Genomic DNA, 21,275 nt, shown 5'->3' with positions numbered 1-21,275 from the left:
TTATACAATTGAAATGTATTTAGGAAAAAACAATGCACTCTCCTAACTAGCTTTACATGTTGACCACACCGCTCACTTTGCAAAATAAATGAACACATTCCATGTTATTCAATCATTTCATCCACGAGCGTCTGCTAGCGTAGCTAGGCGCTAAAATAGAACGTGGTTCTTTGTCCAAAGCAAAGGCATTTTTAACATGTCACAGTACACCTTCTTCACACTAAATACATATTTTTTAATTGTTTAAAGACGTTATATATTATATATGTTTGTAACATCCGGTAGGGGGGAGAGGAGATGATGTCAGTCCAGCAGCAGCATTCCTTTAAAGGACCAGCGTTTCGCACCATCAACAGGATCAACAACAGGAACAACAGGATGTCCATGGGATCCATGTCTGGGGCGTCTACCTTCCCCCCCGGGGGGAACAGCAACGTCGGTGGGGGGGATGGAGGAGGTGGGTTCGTGATGGACCAGGTGAGGGTAACGATATGTTACATTGCACGTAAATGTATTTTGTGAGGTCAACATACAAAACCCACTATAATACTGTATAACAATACAACCCACTATAATACTGTATAACAATATAACACACTATAATACAGTATAAAATACAACACACTATAATACTGTATAACAATACAATACACTATAATACTGTATAACAATACAATACACTATAATACTGTATAACAATACAACACACTATAATACTGTATAACAATACAATACACTATAATACTGTATAACAATACAATACACTATAATACTGTATAACAATACAATACACTATAATACTGTATAACAATACAATACACTATAATACTGTATAAAATACAACACAATATAATACTGTATAACAATACAATACACTATAATACTGTATAACAATACAATACACTATAATACAGTAGAACAATACAATACACTATAATACTGTATAAAATACAACACAATATAATACTGTATAACAATACAATACACTATAATACTGTATAACAATACAATACACTATAATACTGTATAACAATACAATACACTATAATACTGTATAACAATACAATACACTATAATACTGTATAACAATACAATACACTATAATACTGTATAAAATACAACACAATATAATACTGTATAACAATACAATACACTATAATACTGTATAACAATACAATACACTATAATACAGTAGAACAATACAATACACTATAATACTGTATAACAATACAATACACTATAATACTGTATAACAATACAATACACTATAATACTGTATCAAATACAACACACTATAATACTGTATAAAATACAACACAATATAATACTGTATAACAATACAATACACTATAATACTGTATAACAATACAATACACTATAATACTGTATAAAATACAACACAATATAATACTGTATAACAATACAATACACTATAATACTGTATAACAATACAATACACTATAATACTGTATAAAATACAACACAATATAATACTGTATAACAATACAATACACTATAATACTGTATAACAATACAATACACTATAATACTGTATAAAATACAACACAATATAATACTGTATAAAAATACAACACACTATAATACTGTATAACAATACAATACACTATAATACTGTATAAAATACAATACACTATAATACTGTATAAAAATACAATACACTATAATACTGTATAAAATACAATACACTATAATACTGTATAAAAATAGAATACACTATAATACTGTAGAACAATACAACACACTATAATACAGTAGAACAATACAATACACTATAATACTGTATAACAATACAATACACTATAATACTGTATAAAAATACAATACACTATAATACAGTAGAACAATACAATACACTATAATACTGTATAAAATACAACACAATATAATACTGTATAACAATACAATACACTATAATACTGTATAAAAATACAACACACTATAATACTGTATAACAATACAACACACTATAATACTGTATAAAAATACAACACACTATAATACTATATACAGTATATATATATATGTATGTGTGTGTGTATATATACTATATAACAACACTGGGAGGTGAGCCCCCGTATTTTCACATAGCCCATGGTTTATGACGGGCCGGGTCTAATCTGAGAAGTATTCTTAGCAACTGCTACACTATCACTATTTTACCTGCCTTGATGTTTATCTGGCACATTACTATTATTAGCTATTATATATATTTTTGAAATGCCTTAGCGCTATACAAATTCAAATCTATAATTGTTATTCATATTATAAATTTGTATTGGTATTTTTATTATTATGAATTATTTGTAGGTGTCGTCAGGGTCTCAGGGGAATCTGATGACGATGCAGCAACAGAGACAAGCCTCTCTTCCCAGGACCATGTCTGTCAAGAGTATTCACAGTGTCGGGAAGGGCATGGATATCTACGACGGACAGATGGACATGACTGGCAGCATGGGAAACCTCAGTGGGTAAGACATGACTGGCAGCATGGGGGAAACCTCAGTGGGTAAGACATGACTGGCAGCATGGGGGAAACCTCAGTGGGTAAGACATGACTGGCAGCATGGGGGAAGCCTCAGTGGGTAAGACATGACTGGCAGCATGGGGGAAACCTCAGTGGGTAAGACATGACTGACAGCATGGGGGAAACCTCAGTGGGTAAGACATGACTGGCAGCATGGGGGAAACCTCAGTGGGTAAGACATGACTGGCAGCATGGGGGAAGCCTCAGTGGGTAAGACATGACTGGCAGCATGGGGGAAACCTCAGTGGGTAAGACATGACTGGCAGCATGGGGGAAACCTCAGTGGGTAAGACATGACTGGCAGCATGGGGGAAACCTCAGTGGGTAAGACATGACTGGCAGCATGGGGGAAGCCTCAGTGGGTAAGACATGACTGGCAGCATAGGAAACCTCAGTGGGTAAGACATGACTGGCAGCATGGGGGAAACCTCAGTGGGTAAGACATGACTGGCAGCATGGGAAACCTCAGTGGGTAAGACATGACTGGCAGCATGGGGGAAACCTCAGTGGGTAAGACATGACTGGCAGCATGGGGGAAACCTCAGTGGGTAAGACATAACTGGCAGCATGGGGGAAACCTCAGTGGGTAAGACATGACTGGCAGCATGGGGGAAGCCTCAGTGGGTAAGACATGACTGGCAGCATAGGAAACCTCAGTGGGTAAGACATGACTGGCAGCATGGGGGAAACCTCAGTGGGTAAGACATGACTGGCAGCATGGGGGAAGCCTCAGTGGGTAAGACATGACTGGCAGCATGGGGGAAACCTCAGTGGGTAAGACATGACTGGCAGCATGGGGGAAACCTCAGTGGGTAAGACATGACTGGCAGCATGGGGGAAACCTCAGTGGGTAAGACATGACTGGCAGCATAGGAAACCTCAGTGGGTAAGACATGACTGGCAGCATGGGGGAAACCTCAGTGGGTAAGACATGACTGGCAGCATGGGAAACCTCAGTGGGTAAGACATGACTGGCAGCATGGGGGAAACCTCAGTGGGTAAGACATGACTGGCAGCATGGGGGAAACCTCAGTGGGTAAGACATAACTGGCAGCATGGGGGAAACCTCAGTGGGTAAGACATGACTGGCAGCATGGGGGAAGCCTCAGTGGGTAAGACATGACTGGCAGCATGGGGGAAACCTCAGTGGGTAAGACATGACTGGCAGCATGGGAAACCTCAGTGGGTAAGACATGACTGGCAGCATAGGAAACCTCAGTGGGTAAGACATGACTGGCAGCATAGGAAACCTCAGTGGGTAAGACATGACTGGCAGCATGGGGGAAACCTCAGTGGGTAAGACATAACTGGCAGCATGGGGGAAACCTCAGTGGGTAAGACATGACTGGCAGCATGGGGGAAACCTCAGTGGGTAAGACATAACTGGCAGCATGGGGGAAACCTCAGTGGGTAAGACATGACTGGCAGCATGGGGGAAGCCTCAGTGGGTAAGACATGACTGGCAGCATGGGGGAAACCTCAGTGGGTAAGACATGACTGGCAGCATGGGAAACCTCAGTGGGTAAGACATGACTGGCAGCATAGGAAACCTCAGTGGGTAAGACATGACTGGCAGCATAGGAAACCTCAGTGGGTAAGACATGACTGGCAGCATAGGAAACCTCAGTGGGTAAGACATGACTGGCAGCATGGGGGAAACCTCAGTGGGTAAGACATGACTGGCAGCATGGGGGAAGCCTCAGTGGGTAAGACATGACTGGCAGCATGGGGGAAGCCTCAGTGGGTAAGACATGACTGGCAGCATGGGAAACCTCAGTGGGTAAGACATGACTGGCAGCATAGGAAACCTCAGTGGGTAAGACATGACTGGCAGCATGGGGGAAACCTCAGTGGGTAAGACATGACTGGCAGCATGGGAAACCTCAGTGGGTAAGACATGACTGGCAGCATGGGGGAAACCTCAGTGGGTAAGACATAACTGGCAGCATGGGGGAAACCTCAGTGGGTAAGACATGACTGGCAGCATGGGGGAAACCTCAGTGGGTAAGACATAACTGGCAGCATGGGGGAAACCTCAGTGGGTAAGACATGACTGGCAGCATGGGGGAAGCCTCAGTGGGTAAGACATGACTGGCAGCATGGGGGAAACCTCAGTGGGTAAGACATGACTGGCAGCATAGGAAACCTCAGTGGGTAAGACATGACTGGCAGCATAGGAAACCTCAGTGGGTAAGACATGACTGGCAGCATAGGAAACCTCAGTGGGTAAGACATGACTGGCAGCATGGGGGAAACCTCAGTGGGTAAGACATGACTGGCAGCATAGGAAACCTCAGTGGGTAAGACATGACTGGCAGCATAGGAAACCTCAGTGGGTAAGACATGACTGGCAGCATAGGAAACCTCAGTGGGTAAGACACGACTGACAGCATGGGGGAAACCTCAAGAGTAAGGACTGGATACACAATGACAATAGAATAGAATAGAATACAACTTTATTGTCCATGTGTAGCGAACAACAGAAATTTCATACACAGTTAAGATGAGAACATGAGGGTCAAGTTGCAGTGCAGTACCCCTGAGTGCAGTACATGAGGGTCAAGCTGCAGTACCCCTGAGTGCAGTACATGAGGGTCAAGCTGCAGTACCCCTGGGTGCAGAACATGAGGGTCAAGCTGCAGTACCCCTGAGTGCAGTACATGAGGGTCAAGCTGCAGTACCCCTGGGTGCAGAACATGAGGGTCAAGCTGCAGTACCCCTGAGTGCAGTACATGAGGGTCAAGCTGCAGTACCCCTGGGTGCAGAACATGAGGGTCAAGCTGCAGTACCCCTGGGTGCAGAACATGAGGGTCAAGCTGCAGTACCCCTGGGTGCAGAACATGAGGGTCAAGCTGCAGTACCCCTGAGTGCAGTACATGAGGGTCACGCTGCAGTGCAGTACCCCTGAGTGCAGAACATGAGGGTCAAGCTCCAGTACCCCTGGGTGCAGAACATGAGGGTCAAGCTGCAGTACCCCTGGGTGCAGTACATGAGGGTCAAGCTGCAGTACCCCTGGGTGCAGTACATGAGGGTCAAGCTGCAGTACCCCTGGGTGCAGTACATGAGGGTCAAGCTGCAGTACCCCTGGGTGCAGAACATGAGGGTCAAGCTGCAGTACCCCTGGGTGCAGTACATGAGGGCCAAGCTGCAGTACCCCTGGGTGCAGAACATGAGGGTCAAGCTGCAGTACCCCTGGGTGCAGTACATGAGGGTCAAGCTGCAGTACCCCTGGGTGCAGTACATGAGGGTCAAGCTGCAGTACCCCTGGGTGCAGAACATGAGGGTCAAGCTGCAGTACCCCTGAGTGCAGTACATGAGGGTCAAGCTGCAGTACCCCTGGGTGCAGAACATGAGGGTCAAGCTGCAGTACCCCTGAGTGCAGTACATGAGGGTCAAGCTGCAGTACCCCTGGGTGCAGAACATGAGGGTCAAGCTGCAGTACCCCTGGGTGCAGAACATGAGGGTCAAGCTGCAGTACCCCTGGGTGCAGAACATGAGGGTCAAGCTGCAGTACCCCTGAGTGCAGTACGTGAGGGTCAAGCTGCAGTGCAGTACCCCTGAGTGCAGAACATGAGGGTCAAGCTCCAGTACCCCTGGGTGCAGAACATGAGGGTCAAGCTGCAGTACCCCTGGGTGCAGTACATGAGGGTCAAGCTGCAGTACCCCTGGGTGCAGTACATGTTTGGGTGTGGTACCACAGCAGTTTTAGGCTTCACATGTCACACACAAACAGCTGGCGCCTAGGCAGCAGATGGAGAGAAACAAACACCGTGTGCTACCTTCAGGTGGCTTTCATTCATTCTGATCCACGGTAGATACACATTATAGCTGCGTTGGCCACCATCGTGATCAGATTGAATCCCCCGGGGGGGGCCATAATGATTGATTGCTCTCTTTGTGATTGGACAGGATTAATAACTTGGACATGGGCACGGCGGTGAGGTACATGAAAGAGGACGATGCTGCTATGCAGGTCCTGGGAGCAGCTTATATTCAACACGAATGCTACAACAACAGTGATTCCAAGAACCAGGTAATAAGGGAGTTCCTTTTTGTCTGATTCTCAAATGGAACCCTATTCCCTATATAGTGCACTACTTTAGACCAGAGGCCTATAGAACCCTATTCCCTATATAGTGCACTACTTTAGACCAGAGCCCTATAGAACCCTATTCCCTATATAGTGCACTACTTTAGACCAGAGCCCTATAGAACCCTATTCCCTATATAGTGCACTACTTTAGACCAGGGCCCTATAGAACCCTATTCCCTATATAGTACACTACTTTAGACAGGAGCCCTATAGAACCCTATTCCCTATATAGTGCACTACTTTAGACCAGGGCCCTATAGAGCCCTATTCCCTATATAGTACACTACTTTAGACAGGAGCCCTATAGAACCCTATTCCCTATATAGTGCACTACTTTAGACCAGGACCCTATAGAGCCCTATTCCCTATATAGTACACTACTTTAGACAGGAGCCCTATAGAACCCTATTCCCTATATAGTGCACTACTTTAGACCAGAGCCCTATAGAACCCTATTCCCTATATAGTGCACTACTTTAGACCAGAGCCCTATAGAACCCTATTCCCTATATAGTGCACTACTTTAGACCAGGGCCCTATAGAGCCCTATTCCCTATATAGTGCACTACTTTAGACCAGGGCCCTATAGAACCCTATTCCCTATATAGTGCACTACTTTAGACCAGAGCCCTATAGAACCCTATTCCCTATATAGTGCACTACTTTAGACCAGGGCCCTATAGAACCCTATTCCCTATATAGTGCACTACTTTTGACCAGGGCCCTATAGAGCCCTATTCCCTATATAGTGCACTACTTTAGACCAGGGCCCTATAGAACCCTATTCCCTATGTAGTGCACTACTTTAGACCAGAGCCCTATAGAACCCTATTCCCTATATAGTGCACTACTTTAGACCAGAGCCCTATAGAACCCTATTCCCTACATAGTACACTACTTTAGACCAGAGCCCTATAGAATCCTATTCCCTATATAGTGCACTACTTTAGACCAGAGCCCTATAGAACCCTATTCCCTATATAGTGCACTACTTTAGACCAGAGCCCTATAGAGCCCTATTCCCTATATAGTGCACTACTTTAGACCAGAGCCCTATAGAACCCTATTCCCTATATAGTATACAACTTTAGACCAGAGCCCTATAGAACCCTATTCCCTACATAGTGCACTACTTTAGACCAGGACCCATGGGGGAATAGGTTGTCCATTTGGGACCCATGGGGTATAGGTTGTCCAATCGGGACCCGTAGGGAGTAGTTGAATAGACCTATAGAACCCTATTCCCTACATAGTGCACTACTTTAGACCAGGACCCATGGGGAATAGTTGTCCATTTGGGACCCATGGGGTATAGGTTGTCCAATCGGGACCCGTAGGGAGTAGTTGAATAGACCTATAGAACCCTATTCCCTACATAGTGCACTACTTTAGACCAGGACCCATGGGGAATAGTTGTCCATTTGGGACCCATAGGGAATAGTTGTCCATTTGGGACCCATAGGGAATAGTTGTCCATTTGGGACCCATAGGGAATAGTTGTCCATTTGGGACCCATAGGGAATAGTTGTCCATTTGGGACCCATAGGGAATAGTTGTCCATTTGGGACCCATAGGGAATAGTTGTCCATTTGGGACCCATAGGGAATAGTTGTCCATTTGGGACCCATGGGGAATAGTTGTCCATTTGGGACCCATAGGGAATAGTTGTCCATTTGGGACCCATAGGGAATAGTTGTCCATTTGGGACCCATAGGGAATAGTTGTCCATTTGGGACCCATAGGGAATAGTTGTCCATTTGGGACCCATAGGGAATAGTTGTCCATTTGGGACCCATAGGGAATAGTTGTCCATTTGGGACCCATAGGGAATAGTTGTCCATTTGGGACCCATAGGGAATAGTTGTCCATTTGGAACCCATAGGGAATAGTTGTCCATTTGGGACCCATAGGGAATAGTTGTCCACAGGTTGTCCATTTGGGACCCATAGGGAATAGTTGTCCATTTGGGACCCATAGGGAATAGTTGTCCATTTGGGACCCATAGGGAATAGTTGTCCATTTGGGACCCATAGGGAATAGTTGTCCATTTGGAACCCATAGGGAATAGTTGTCCATTTGGGACCCATAGGGAATAGTTGTCCACAGGTTGTCCATTTGGGACCCATAGGGAATAGTTGTCCATTTGGGACCCATAGGGAATAGTTGTCCATTTGGGACCCATAGGGAATAGTTGTCCACAGGTTGTCCATTTCTCAGTTTTTTTTAAACCTGCTGTTTATTTGAGCAATATGAGATGGAACGGCAAAAAGGGCTCTATATAATACAGTACGCTTTCTTGAATTTGTTATGGATTTGCGGATTGTGAAAAGACCCCTGGTGGCATGTCTGGTGGGATAAGTGTGTGTGTCAGAGCTGTGTGTGTAAGTTGACTATCTAACCATTTGGGATTTTATACACATTAATGTTTCTTATAAAAATAAAGTGATGCAATTATGTTTGCCATGTCTGATGTTTCCTTCTTTGTGATGTTTCCACTCTCTGATGTGGAAAAGACTACTAACTGACGAACCCTCAGACATGCATCCCCAGTCGGTGTGGTACAGTATTCCTTAGCAGAATATAAGGGACATACTTTAATACTGGTGAAGTTTTTAGTTGCATAAGAACTATTGTGTATCAACTGGCAATCTTGTCATAGCAGCTTATTATAAAAGTCTCAACTTTGATTTATGTCACAGTTCAGCAGGCGTTCATGTGATCTTAGTCATTATAAAAGAATGTGGTCTTGTTGATGTGACAGACAGATAGACACAATTTTGTTCCAAGCAGGTATGTAGTAGTTTGTCACAGACAGGTATCGTGTAGGACAGGGGTAGGCAACCCTGATCCTGGAGTGTCGCCGGAAGACCAGGTGTGTGGAATTTAGGTCATCACTGAACTGATCAATTAGCTCAGTTGGTCAGGTGTGGTGCCTAGTTGGAACACAATCTCGCAGTACCCCAGGAACAGGGTTGACTACTCCTGTTGTAGGAACTTGTTATGTTAACTAGCAGCATTACAGATAGTTCTTTATGTATCCTCTTGTTGGAGGGGTAACAGGGTTCACTAAGGAGCTCCAGCCAGTCCCAATGAATTCTATACCTCTTCCCTTTGTTCTTCACCTCCTCAGACCTGCAAAAACATTGACTGGTTGGGGACAAGGAGAAGGGGTAGGGAGTGAATTAGTACCATACGTTTGAGTCTGAACCTTACAGAGTTGTCCCTCTCTCTCTTCCATCACTAGGTGCGGCAATATAAGGCCATCCCGGAGCTGGTGAGGCTGTTCAACAGTGAGAACCAGGAGGTGGCTCGCTGCGCCACAGGGGCTATGAGGAACGTCATCTATGAGAACATGGACAACAAGATGTCTCTCATCGAGGAGGGAGGAATTCCACAGCTCATAAATGCTCTGAAGGAGAATGATGACGAGCTACGCAAGAACATCACAGGTCGGGACATTTTAAATGTTTGTCATTTAGCATTTATGTGTGATTTGTGCTTTCTGGTGGTGGGGGGGGGGGTTAAGGACGGAGCAGAAGACACATGTCCATTGTTTGCCTGTAACATATGGACAACAGAGTCATATAGTATCGTATCCAAAGAAACGCCCAGTAAGTGCATTCATCTCTAAGGTAGCCAGGTAAGATACGCTGACAGGCCGTTGTTGGAAAAGAGAATGTGTTCGTCCTCCCCAGTGGCACCGTGGTCTAAGGCACTGCTTCACGGTGCTAGTTTCGAGTCCAGGCTCTGTCGCAGCCGGCGGCGCACAATAGGCCCAGCGTCGTCCGAGTTAGGGGAGGGTTTGTCCGGCAGGGATGTTCTTGTCCCATCGCGCTCTAGCGACTCCTGTGGCGGGCCGGGCTCAGTGCACGCTGACACGGTACGGCGTTTCCTCCGACACATTGGTGCTTCTGGGTTAAGTGGGCATTGTGTCAAGAAGCAGTGTGGTTTGGTTGGGTTGTGTTTCGGAGGACGCACGTCTCTCGACCTTCGCCTCTCCAGAGTCCGTACGGGAGTTGCAGCGATGAGGGTTGAACTGAAACTCTCTTTTGGACTCAAAGGAAACTCCTCAACGCCTAGCTTTCTACAACAGATTCTGGGGTTTAAGTGAGTTCGTCAACCCCAATGAGGAATATTTGGGTTGCGGGGTGGAGGTGAGGGTGTGGAGAGCTGAGGACCCGTTACCCTTTATGGGACCTGAATAAGACACATCCATGAAAAGGTGGTGTCTGTTTTCGTGTGTGTGAGGAGTACATAGTGTATAGGACGGAGTTGTCTCCACATGTAGTGTTCTCTCTACCACACCCAGTATGACTCACAGTCCTTTCACTCCCTCTAGTCAAGCTGTTAGAACACAATCACCGTCTGGCCCTCTACACGTTCAGGTTGTTTGTGCACAGCGATGGGGAACTGCTGTAGAGGAGAGAGAGAGAGAGAAAGACAGGCTGTCGAGAGCTGTAATGACAGCTTGGTTAGGTCCTACGAGACTGGTCATAGTGGTAACACACTACACGTGTTTGCTAGTTGATATTGTCACCAAAAGACGTATTCACCTGATTTAACATTTTTAACTTCTTGCGTCGAGCCATCCCAGATCCGGGATCGTGAATACAGCCTCAAGCTCATTACCATAACGCAACGTTAACTATTCATGAAAATCGCAAATGAAATGAAATTAATATGCTAGCTCTCAAGCTTAGCCTTTTGTTAACAACACTGTCATCTTAGATTTTCAAAATATGCTTCTCAACCATAGCAAAACAAGCATTTGTGTAACAGCTAGCGCACCTAGCGTAGCATTTAGTGTTAGTATTAGCAGGCAACATTTTCACAAAAACCAGAAAATCATTCAAATAAAATCATTACCTTTGAAGAACTTCAGATGTTTTCAATGAGGAGACTCTCAGTTAGATAGCAAATGCTCAGTTTTTCCTGCTAGTTGATATTGTCACCAAAAGACGTATTCACCTGATTTAACATTTTTTTTTAAATACCAGTTGACCAGTTTACAATGAGAAAAGTATGTTATGAAGATGCAATTTGCCCGCTGAGAATCATGCTTTCTACGATGTGTTTGTGAACCACCCTGCGGCCCACTTTACTGAGCGTGCGTGTCTCTCTCTGTCAGGTATTCTGTGGAACCTGTCATCCAAAGACAACCTGAAGGAGAAACTAGCCAAGGAGACGCTAGCTGAGCTCACAGAGACGATTCTGATCCCGCTCTCAGGAAGTGGAGACTCTGAGGTCATCCAGCAGAGCCCCTCTGAGGTTGACATCTTCTACAACACCACCGGATGTCTCAGGTACAGTACACTATAGTACACTATAGGATAGTACAGTATAGTATAGTACAGTATAATACACAATAGTACAGTATTATAAACTATAGCAGTGGAATACACTATAGTATAGTACACTCTAGTACACTATAGTACAGTGTAATACACTATAGTACAGTATAGGGTAGTACAGTATAATACACTATAGGATAGTGCAGTATAGTACATTATCGTACACTACAGTATAGTGCACTATAGTACAGTATTATAAACTATAGCAGTGGAATACACTATAGTATAGTACACTCTAGTACACTATAGTACAGTGTAATACACTATAGTACAGTAAAATACACTATAGTGCAGTATAATACACCATAGTATAGTACAGTATAGTACACTATAGTGTAGTATAGTACACTATAGTGCAGTGTAGTACACTATAGTGCAGTATAGTACACTATAGTATAGTACGTACAGTACACTATAGTACACTACATAGTTCACTGCAGTATAGTACACTAGTATAGTACACTACATAGTTCACTGCAGTATAGTACACTAGTATAGTACACTATATAGTTCACTGCAGTATAGTAAACTAGTATAGTACACTATATAGTTCACTGCAGTATAGTACACTATAGTACACTATATAGTTCACTGCAGTATAGTATACTATATTACACTATATAGTTCACTGCAGTATAGTACACTATAGTATACTAGTATAGTACACTTTCTGTTATTCTTGTTGTTCTTCTCATTCTTCACATTATTTTTCGGGTAAGGACACTGTTCTCACCTGCACTATAGAGTTCCATGTCAGCTCTGATTTCTGTTTGACTATCCCGTCCCTGACCTCTCACCATGCTGTCCCCAGGAACCTCTAACCTCTCACCCTGCTGTCCCCAGGAACCTCTAACCTCTCACCCTGCTGTCCCCAGGAACCTGAGCTCAGTGAATGAGAAGACCAGATGTCAGATGCGCGAGACCAACGGTCTGGTGGATGCCCTGGTAGGATACATCCAGGCCTCGGTACAGGATGGCAAGGTGGAGGAAAAGGTGAGGCCAAGCACATTGTAGAATAATCATTTAATTGGATATATATATATATATATAGTGCCTTTCCAGATGCTCAAAGCGCTTTGCAACGAAAGGGGAAACTCACCTCAACCAATAATTTCCTAACTGGGTGATGCCACAGCAGGCATTTTGCACCAGACCCCTTACCACACATCAGATTATCTCATTTGAGTATGGACCTAATCATTTTTCTGTATGTTTTCAGGGTGTGGAGAACTCTTTATGTGTCCTGAGGAACCTCTCCTACCAACTGTACAGTGAGATCCCGCCCTCAGCCCAGCTACGTCTGGAAGGACCAACCAGAGGCCAGGAAACAAGCAGGAGTGAAGCCATTGGTTGCTTTACCCCTCAGAGCAAGAAAGTCAAAGATGTATGTATCTCACTGTCAATCCTCTTATAGTCTTCTGGTCCTCCTTCTTCCGTCGTCGTTGTTCTTCAATGTTCTTGTTCTTCTGTCAGTTTAGCAGTTGAACCTTAATTGTCTTAATTAATGGTATTCAGAATGACTCTAATTGTCTTCAATAATGGTATTCAGAATGACCCTAATTGTCTTAATGGTATCCAGAATGACTCTAATTGTCTTAATGGTATTCAGAATGACCCTAATTGTCTTAATGGTATTCAGAATGACCCTAATTGTCTTAATGGTATTCAGAATGACCCTAATTGTCTTAATGGTATTCAGAATGACCCTAATTGTCTTAATGGTATTCAGAATGACCCTAATTGTCTTAATGGTATTCAGAATGACCCTAATTGTCTTAATGGTATTCAGAATGACCCTAATTGTCTTAATTAATGGTATTCAGAATGACCCTAATTGTCTTAATTAATGGTATTCAGAATGACCCTAATTGTCTTAATGGTATTCAGAATGACCCTAATTGTCTTAATGGTATTCAGAATGACCCTAATTGTCTTAATGGTATTCAGAATGACCCTGTCTGTGTGAAAATGTAACTCCTTTATCACATTGACTCCTTTCCCTTCTTTCAGAGGAAGAACCAGGACATGGCTACGTTCACGGAGGTGGCCCGCGTACCAAAGGGTCTGGAGTGGCTGTGGCACCCCCAGGTGGTGGGGCTGTATAACAGCGTGCTGCAGGGCTGTGAGAATAACTCCACTACCCGCGAGGCTGCAGCCGGGGCTCTGCAGAACATCACCGCAGGAGACAAGAGGGTGAGTGTTGAGAGTTGCCCATGCCAATGGGCGATTCAGCAGCCAGAGCAAGATGTGACTGTGACATACCAGTAACTTAAGTATGTTGGGAACACTGTCTCAACGCTCTTAGAAAATAAGCTGTCCCTTTTGAAGAACCCTTTTGATTCCAGGTAAAACACCTTTGGGTTCCATGTAGAACCCTTTCCACAGAATAATCTATGTGGAACCCAATAGGGTTCTACCTGGAACCAAAGGGCTCCTATGGGGACACCCTAATAAGCCTTTTGGAACCCTTCTTTATGAAGGTGTAGAATGACCTCTCTCTCTCCCAAGAGAGGGAGCAGCTCCAAGTCAGATCACTGACATGGATCAGGTTGATAACTCTGTCCAGAAACAAGCCCTATCCCAGACACTTGTGGGGATCTGAAGATTTGAGCAAATCTCTGGGGGTAGGGGCTGTTTATGGACAAGGCCAAATACAGCATTTAAAGTGTTCTTGACTTGGACATACCATTCAATGAATCTCTCTCTCTCTCTCTCTCTCTCTCTCTCTCTCTCTCTCTCTCTCTCTCTCTCTCTCTCTCCATCCTCAGTGGGCGGAGGTGCTGAGTCATGTGGCTCTGGAGCAGGAGAGGATGCTTCCTGTGATGTTGGACAAACTGAGGACCAATAATGACCTGGAGCTGAAATCCCTCACCGGCTTCCTCAGAAACCTGTCACGCCATGCCAAGGACAAGAACGCCATGGGTCAGTACCATAGACAAAATACGTGTGTAACGCAGTAGTACCTTTGACCTTTGACCCACTTCAATACAAAAGTAGTTGTAATTTTGTCACAGATGGGAAATTGGTTGCGGCATACGGTTTCTTTTTAAAACATGACATCATGAGAACAGCAGATCTCGGCAGAAATCAGACTTTCATGGATATTAGGGATTGATTTCATGGCGATGTGAGATTTGCATTAACATTGCACATGTGGAACACAACTACAGGTCAACCAATAAAACGTTCCTCTCTCCAGCCACAAAGGTAGTGAACAACCTGGTGACCGAACTGCCTGCTGACGGTCAGCAGAAGGAGCCGTCGAGCGATGTGGTGGTCAACATCTGTGGAACGTTGAACAACCTGGTGACCTCCAGCTCCATCGCAGCCCGGGACATCGTCTTCTTCGACGGGCTGCAGAAACTAGTGGCCATTAAGAACTCCCACGACAGCAGGTATGGAATGGAAGGAATATTGGTAGCAATGTTTCTGCTGGTATTTAACCTGGTGTGTAATAGAAACTGGTGGCCTGGCTTCCCGAGTGGCTCAGTGGTCTAAGGCACTGCATCACAGTGCTAAGCTGTGCCACTAGAGATCCAGACTCTTTCGCAGCTGGCCGCGACCGGGAGACGGATAATTGGCCCATCTTCGTCCGCGTTAGGGTAGGGTTTAGCCGGCAGGAATGTTTTTGTCCCATCGCGCACCAGCAACTCCTGTGGCGGGCCGGGCGCAGTGCACGTTGACAAGGTCACCAGGTATACAGTGTTTCCTCCGACACATTGGTGCTTCTGGGTTAAGCGGGCATTGTGTCAAGAAGCAGTGTGGTTTGGTTGGGTTGTGTTTCGGAGGATGAACGGCACTCAACCTTCACCTCTCCCGAGTCCGTACGGGAGTTGCAGCGATAGGACAAGACTGTAACTACCAACTGGATACCATAAAATTGCGGAGAAAAAGGGGTAACAAAAAAACAACTCCCACGACAGCAGATATAGAATGGGAGGAATATTGGTAGCAGTGTTTCTGCTGGTATTTAACCTGATGTTTAATAGAAACTGGTGGCCATTAAGAACTCCCATGACAGCAGGTATATGGAAAATTAGTAGGAATGTTGTGACAAAAGATTTTACTTACCACGTGATTTGACCTGGAAATGTCCAGGTTTCGAGTGTGAATGGTAATAGTAAAGGCGAGAGTAGACAGCCCTGTCTCGTTCTGCAACAGCGAGGAGTTAGACTTGTTATTATGCATACAGGCTCTCGGCTATACCAGTGCCTAGAGTTTTTGCTGGTCAGTTATTATGAGTGATATCCATTCAGATGGCCACTTCCTCACTACTGGTCCCCATAGTAACAGTGTTTACTAGAGGAGTGGATACGGAATACAATTTGCATACTATATACCACCTTTCAGACAATTTGGTAACACGTTTCCCGAACATTTACCCAGCCCTGTCTGCCTGTCCCTGCCCCAAGCACACAGATGTAGTATTATGAGGCCATGACTGAAATGAGAAGAATAACCTTCTCTTATAATGCTCCTTGGTCTTGGAACAAGCTGCAAAATACGTTGAAGCTGGAGGAGAGGGAATCACTTGCCGAGTAAATCTCTGGTATAATGTTGTTGACCATTGTGATGTTTAATGTTTTGTCTTGTGTAGTGTGTACACACAGACTACTTCCTGTTGACATCTTGCCAGGTCCCCCTCAACCCCCCCCCGCCCCCCCCCCCCCCCCGCCCCCCCCCCCCCTGGTTAAGTGAAGGTTAAATAAAAGGTGAAATAAAAATACAAATAAATGGGTAGAAACATACCTATCGAGACATACCTAATTTCACTCCCATGATAAGGATGCTAACCTCTCCAACTAGGACAATGTCTACATGATCAGCCCAGGGTATATCATATTTACTGTTCCTGGTATATCATATTTACTGTTCCTGGTATATCATATTTACTGGCCCTGGTATATCATATTTACTGGCCCTGGTATATCGTATTTACTGTCCCTGGTATATCATATTTACTGTTCCTGGTATATCCTATTTACTGTCCCTGGTATATCATATTTACTGTTCCTGGTATATCATATTTACTGGCCCTGGTATATCATATTTACTGTTCCTGGTATATCATATTTACTGTCCCTGGTATATCATATTTACTGTTCCTGGTATATCATATTTACTGTCCCTGGTATATCATATTTGCTGTTCCTGGTATATCATATTTACTGTCCCTGGTATATCATATATACTGTTCCTGGTATATCATATTTACTGGCCCTGGTATATCATATTTACTGGCCCTGGTATATCATATTTACTGGCCCTGGTATATCGTATTTACTGGCCCTGGTATATCATACTTACTGTTCCTGGTATATCATATTTACTGTCCCTGGTATATCATATTTACTGTTCCTGGTATATCATATTTACTGTCCCTGGTATATCATATTTACTGTTCCTGGTATATCATATTTACTGTTCCTGGTATATCATATTTACTGGCCCTGGTATATCATATTTACTGGCCCTGGTATATCATATTTACTGCTCCTGGTATATCATATTTACAGGCCCTGGTATATCATATTTACTGTTCCTGGTATATCATATTTACTGATCCCGGTATATCATATTTACTGCCCCTGGTATATCATATTTACTGCCCCTGGTATATCATATTTACTGTCCCTGGTATATCATATTTACTGTCCCTGGTACATCATATTTACTGGCCCTGGTATATCATATTTACTGTTCCTGGTATATCATATTTACTGTCCCTGGTTTATCATATTTACTGTCCCTGGTATATCGTATTTACTGGCCCTGGTATGTCATATTTACTGGCCCTGGTATATCATATTTACTGTCCCTGGTATATTGTATTTACTGGCCCTGGTATATTGATTGGTAGCAGGTATATAATATTTACTGTCCCCCAGTGTATTGATCGGTAGCAGCTTTGATTAAATATAATCTTTATGTTGTCTCTCTTGTAGCCCTGGGAAGCTGAAAGCATCCAAAGCAGCGGCCACAGTCCTCTGCAACATGTTCCAATACAAGAAGCTGCACAAGGAATACAAACAGGTGAGAAACACCCCTGGAGAATGGTAGAGAGGAGAACCATAGACTACTGGAGAATGGTAGAGAGGAGAACCATAGACTACTGGAGAATGGTAGAGAGGAGAACCATAGACTACTGGAGAATGGTAGAGAGGAGAACCATAGACTACTGGAGAATGGTAGAGAGGAGAACCATAGACTACTGGAGAATGGTAGAGAGGAGAACCATAGACTACTGGAGAATGGTAGAGAGGAGAACCATAGACTACTGGAGAATGGTAGAGAGGAGAACCATAGACTACTGGAGAATGGTAGAGAGGAGAACCATAGACTACTGGAGAATGGTAAAGAGGAGGATCATAGACTACTGGAGAATGGTAGAGAGGAGAACCATAACTACTGGAGAATGGTAGAGAGGTGGATCACAGACTACTGGAGAATGGTAGAGAGGAGAACCATAGACTACTGGAGAACGGTAGAGAGGTGGATCACAGACTACTGGAGAATGGTAGAGAGGAGAACCATAGACTACTGGAGAATGGTAGAGAGGAGAACCATAGACTACTGGAGAATGGTAGAGAGGAGAACCATAGACTACTGGAGAATGGTAGAGAGGAGAACCATAGACTACTGGAGAATGGTAGAGAGGAGAACCATAGACTACTGGAGAATGGTAGAGAGGAGGATCACAGACTACTGGAGAATGGTAGAGAGGAGAACCATAGACTACTGGAGAATGGTAGAGAGGAGGATCACAGACTACTGGAGAATGGTAGAGGGGTGGATCACAGACTACTGGAGAATGGTAGAGAGGAGAACCATAGACTACTGGAGAATGGTAGAGAGGAGAACCATAGACTACTGGAGAATGGTAGAGAGGAGGATCATAGACTACTGGAGAATGGTAGAGAGGAGAACCATAGACTACTGGAGAATGGTAGAGAGGAGAACCATAGACTACTGGAGAATGGTAGAGAGGTGGATCATAGACTACTGGAGAATGGTAGAGAGGAGGACCATAGACTACTGGAGAATGGTAGAGAGGAGAACCATAGACTACTGGAGAATGGCAGAGAGGAGGATCACAGACTACTGGAGAATGGTAGAGAGGAGGATCATAGACTACTGGAGAATGGTAGAGAGGAGGATCATAGACTACTGGAGAATGGTAGAGAGGAGAACCATAGACTACTGGAGAATGGTAGAGAGGAGGATCACAGACTACTGGAGAATGGTAGAGAGGAGGATCATAGACTACTGGAGAATGGTAGAGAGGAGGATCATAGACTACTGGAGAATGGTAGAGAGGAGAACCATAGACTACTGGAGAATGGTAGAGAGGAGGATCACAGACTACTGGAGAATGGTAGAGAGGAGGATCATAGCCTACTGGAGAATGGTAGAGAGGAGGATCATAGACTACTAGGGAATGGTAGAGAGGAGGATCACAGACTACTGGAGAATGGTAGAGAGGAGGATCATAGACTACTGGAGAATGGTAGAGAGGAGGATCACAGACTACTGGAGAATGATAGAGAGGAAGATCAAAATCAAATCAAATCAAATGTATTTATATAGCCCTTCGTACATCAGCTGATATCTCAAAGTGCTGCACAGAAACCCAGCCTATAACCCCAAACAGCAAGCAATGCAGGTGTAGAAGCACGGTGGCTAGGAAAAACTCCCTAGAAAGGCCAAAACCTAGGAAGAAACCTAGATAGGAACCAGGCTATGAGGGGTGGCCAATCCTCTTCTGGCTGTGCCGGGTGGAGATTATAACAGAACATGGCTAAGATGTTCAAATGTTCATAAATGACCAGCATGGTCAAATAGTAATAATCACAGTAGTTGTCGCGGGTGCAGCAAGTCAGCACCTCAGGAGTAAATGTCAGTTGGCTTTTCATAGCCGATCATTAAGAGTATCTCTACCACTCCTGCTGTCTCGAGAGAGTTGAAAACAGCAGGTCTGGGACAGGTAGCACGTCCAGTGAACAGGTCAGGATTCCATAGCCGCAGGCAGAACAGTTGAAACTGGAGCAGCAGCACGGCCAGGTGGACTGGGGGCAGCAAGGAGTCATCATGCCAGGTAGTCCTGAGGCATGGTCCTAGGGCTCAGGTCCTCTGAGATAAAGAGAGAACGAGAGAATTAGAGAGAGCATACTTAAATTCACACAGGACACCGGATAAGACAGGAGAAGTACTCCAGATATGACAAACTGACCCTAGCCCCCCAACACATAAACTAACGCAGCATAAATACTGGAGGCTGAGACAGGGGGGGTCAGGAGACACTGTGGCCCCATCCGATGATACCCCCGGACAGGGCCAAACAGGAAGGATATAACCCCACCCACTTTGCCAAAGCACAGCCCCCACACCACTAGAGGGATATCTTCAACCACCAACTTACCATCCTGAGACAATGCCGAGTATAGCCCACAAAGATCTCCACCACGGCACAACCCAAGGGGGGGCGCCAACCCAGACAGGAAGATCACGTCAGTGACTCAACCCGCTCAAGTGACGCACCCCTCCTAGGGACGGCATGAAAGAGCACCAGTAAGCCAGTGACTCAGCCCCTGTAATAGGGTTAGAGGCAGATAATCCCAGTGGAGAGAGGGGAACCAGCCAGGCAGAGACAGCAAGGGCTGTTCGTTGCTCCAGTGCCTTTCCGTTCACCTTCACACTCCTGGGCCAGACTAAACTCAATCATATGTCCCACTGAAGAGATGAATCTTCAGTAAAGACTTAAAGGTTGAGACCGAGTCTGCGTCTCTCACATGGGTAGGCAGACCATTCCATACAAATGGAGCTCTATAGGAGAAAGCCCTGTCTCCAGCTGTTTGCTTAGAAATTCTAGGGACAATTAGGAGGCCTGACCGTAGCGTATGTGTAGGTATGTACGGCAGCACCAAATCAGAGAGATAGGTAGGAGCAAGCCCATGTAATGCTTTGTAGGTTAGCAGTAAAACCTTGAAATCAGCCCTTGCCTTGACAGGAAGCCAGTGTAGGGAGGCTAGCACTGGAGTAATATGATCACATTTTTTGGTTCTAGTCAGGATTCTAGCAGCCGTATTTAGCACCAACTGAAGTTTATTTAGTGCTTTATCCAGGTAGCCGGAAAGTTGAGCATTGCAGTAGTCTAACCTAGAAGTAACAAAAGCATGGATCGTTTTTCTGCATCATTTTTGGGCAGAAAGATTCTGATTTTTGCAATGTTACATAGATGGAAAAAGGCTGTCCTTGAAACAGTCTTGATATGTTCGTCAAAAGAGAG

General features: G+C 44.6%; 1 protein-coding gene across 3 annotated transcripts in view; it reads left to right on the top strand.

Moving 5' to 3' along the window:
- LOC109879456 (plakophilin-3) overlaps positions 1-21,275 on the top strand; it is a 51,017-nt gene that overhangs the window by 20,025 nt on the left and 9,717 nt on the right. For all 3 annotated transcript variants that reach the window (XM_031801550.1, XM_031801551.1, XM_031801549.1), the window contains 11 exons: positions 286-477; positions 2,329-2,489; positions 6,455-6,578; positions 9,883-10,087; positions 11,767-11,941; positions 12,865-12,982; positions 13,209-13,373; positions 14,000-14,182; positions 14,758-14,911; positions 15,189-15,384; positions 17,935-18,022. In XM_031801550.1, the coding sequence (XP_031657410.1) occupies positions 286-477; positions 2,329-2,489; positions 6,455-6,578; positions 9,883-10,087; positions 11,767-11,941; positions 12,865-12,982; positions 13,209-13,373; positions 14,000-14,182; positions 14,758-14,911; positions 15,189-15,384; positions 17,935-18,022 (1,761 nt within the window). The remainder of the gene's footprint in view (positions 1-285; positions 478-2,328; positions 2,490-6,454; positions 6,579-9,882; positions 10,088-11,766; positions 11,942-12,864; positions 12,983-13,208; positions 13,374-13,999; positions 14,183-14,757; positions 14,912-15,188; positions 15,385-17,934; positions 18,023-21,275) is intronic.

This window comes from Oncorhynchus kisutch, linkage group LG22 (genome assembly GCF_002021735.2).
Source record: "Oncorhynchus kisutch isolate 150728-3 linkage group LG22, Okis_V2, whole genome shotgun sequence".
Taxonomy (NCBI): Eukaryota; Metazoa; Chordata; class Actinopteri; order Salmoniformes; family Salmonidae; genus Oncorhynchus; species Oncorhynchus kisutch.
Note: the sequence above shows the minus strand (reverse complement) of the source record. Positions and strands in the feature narration are given on the sequence as shown.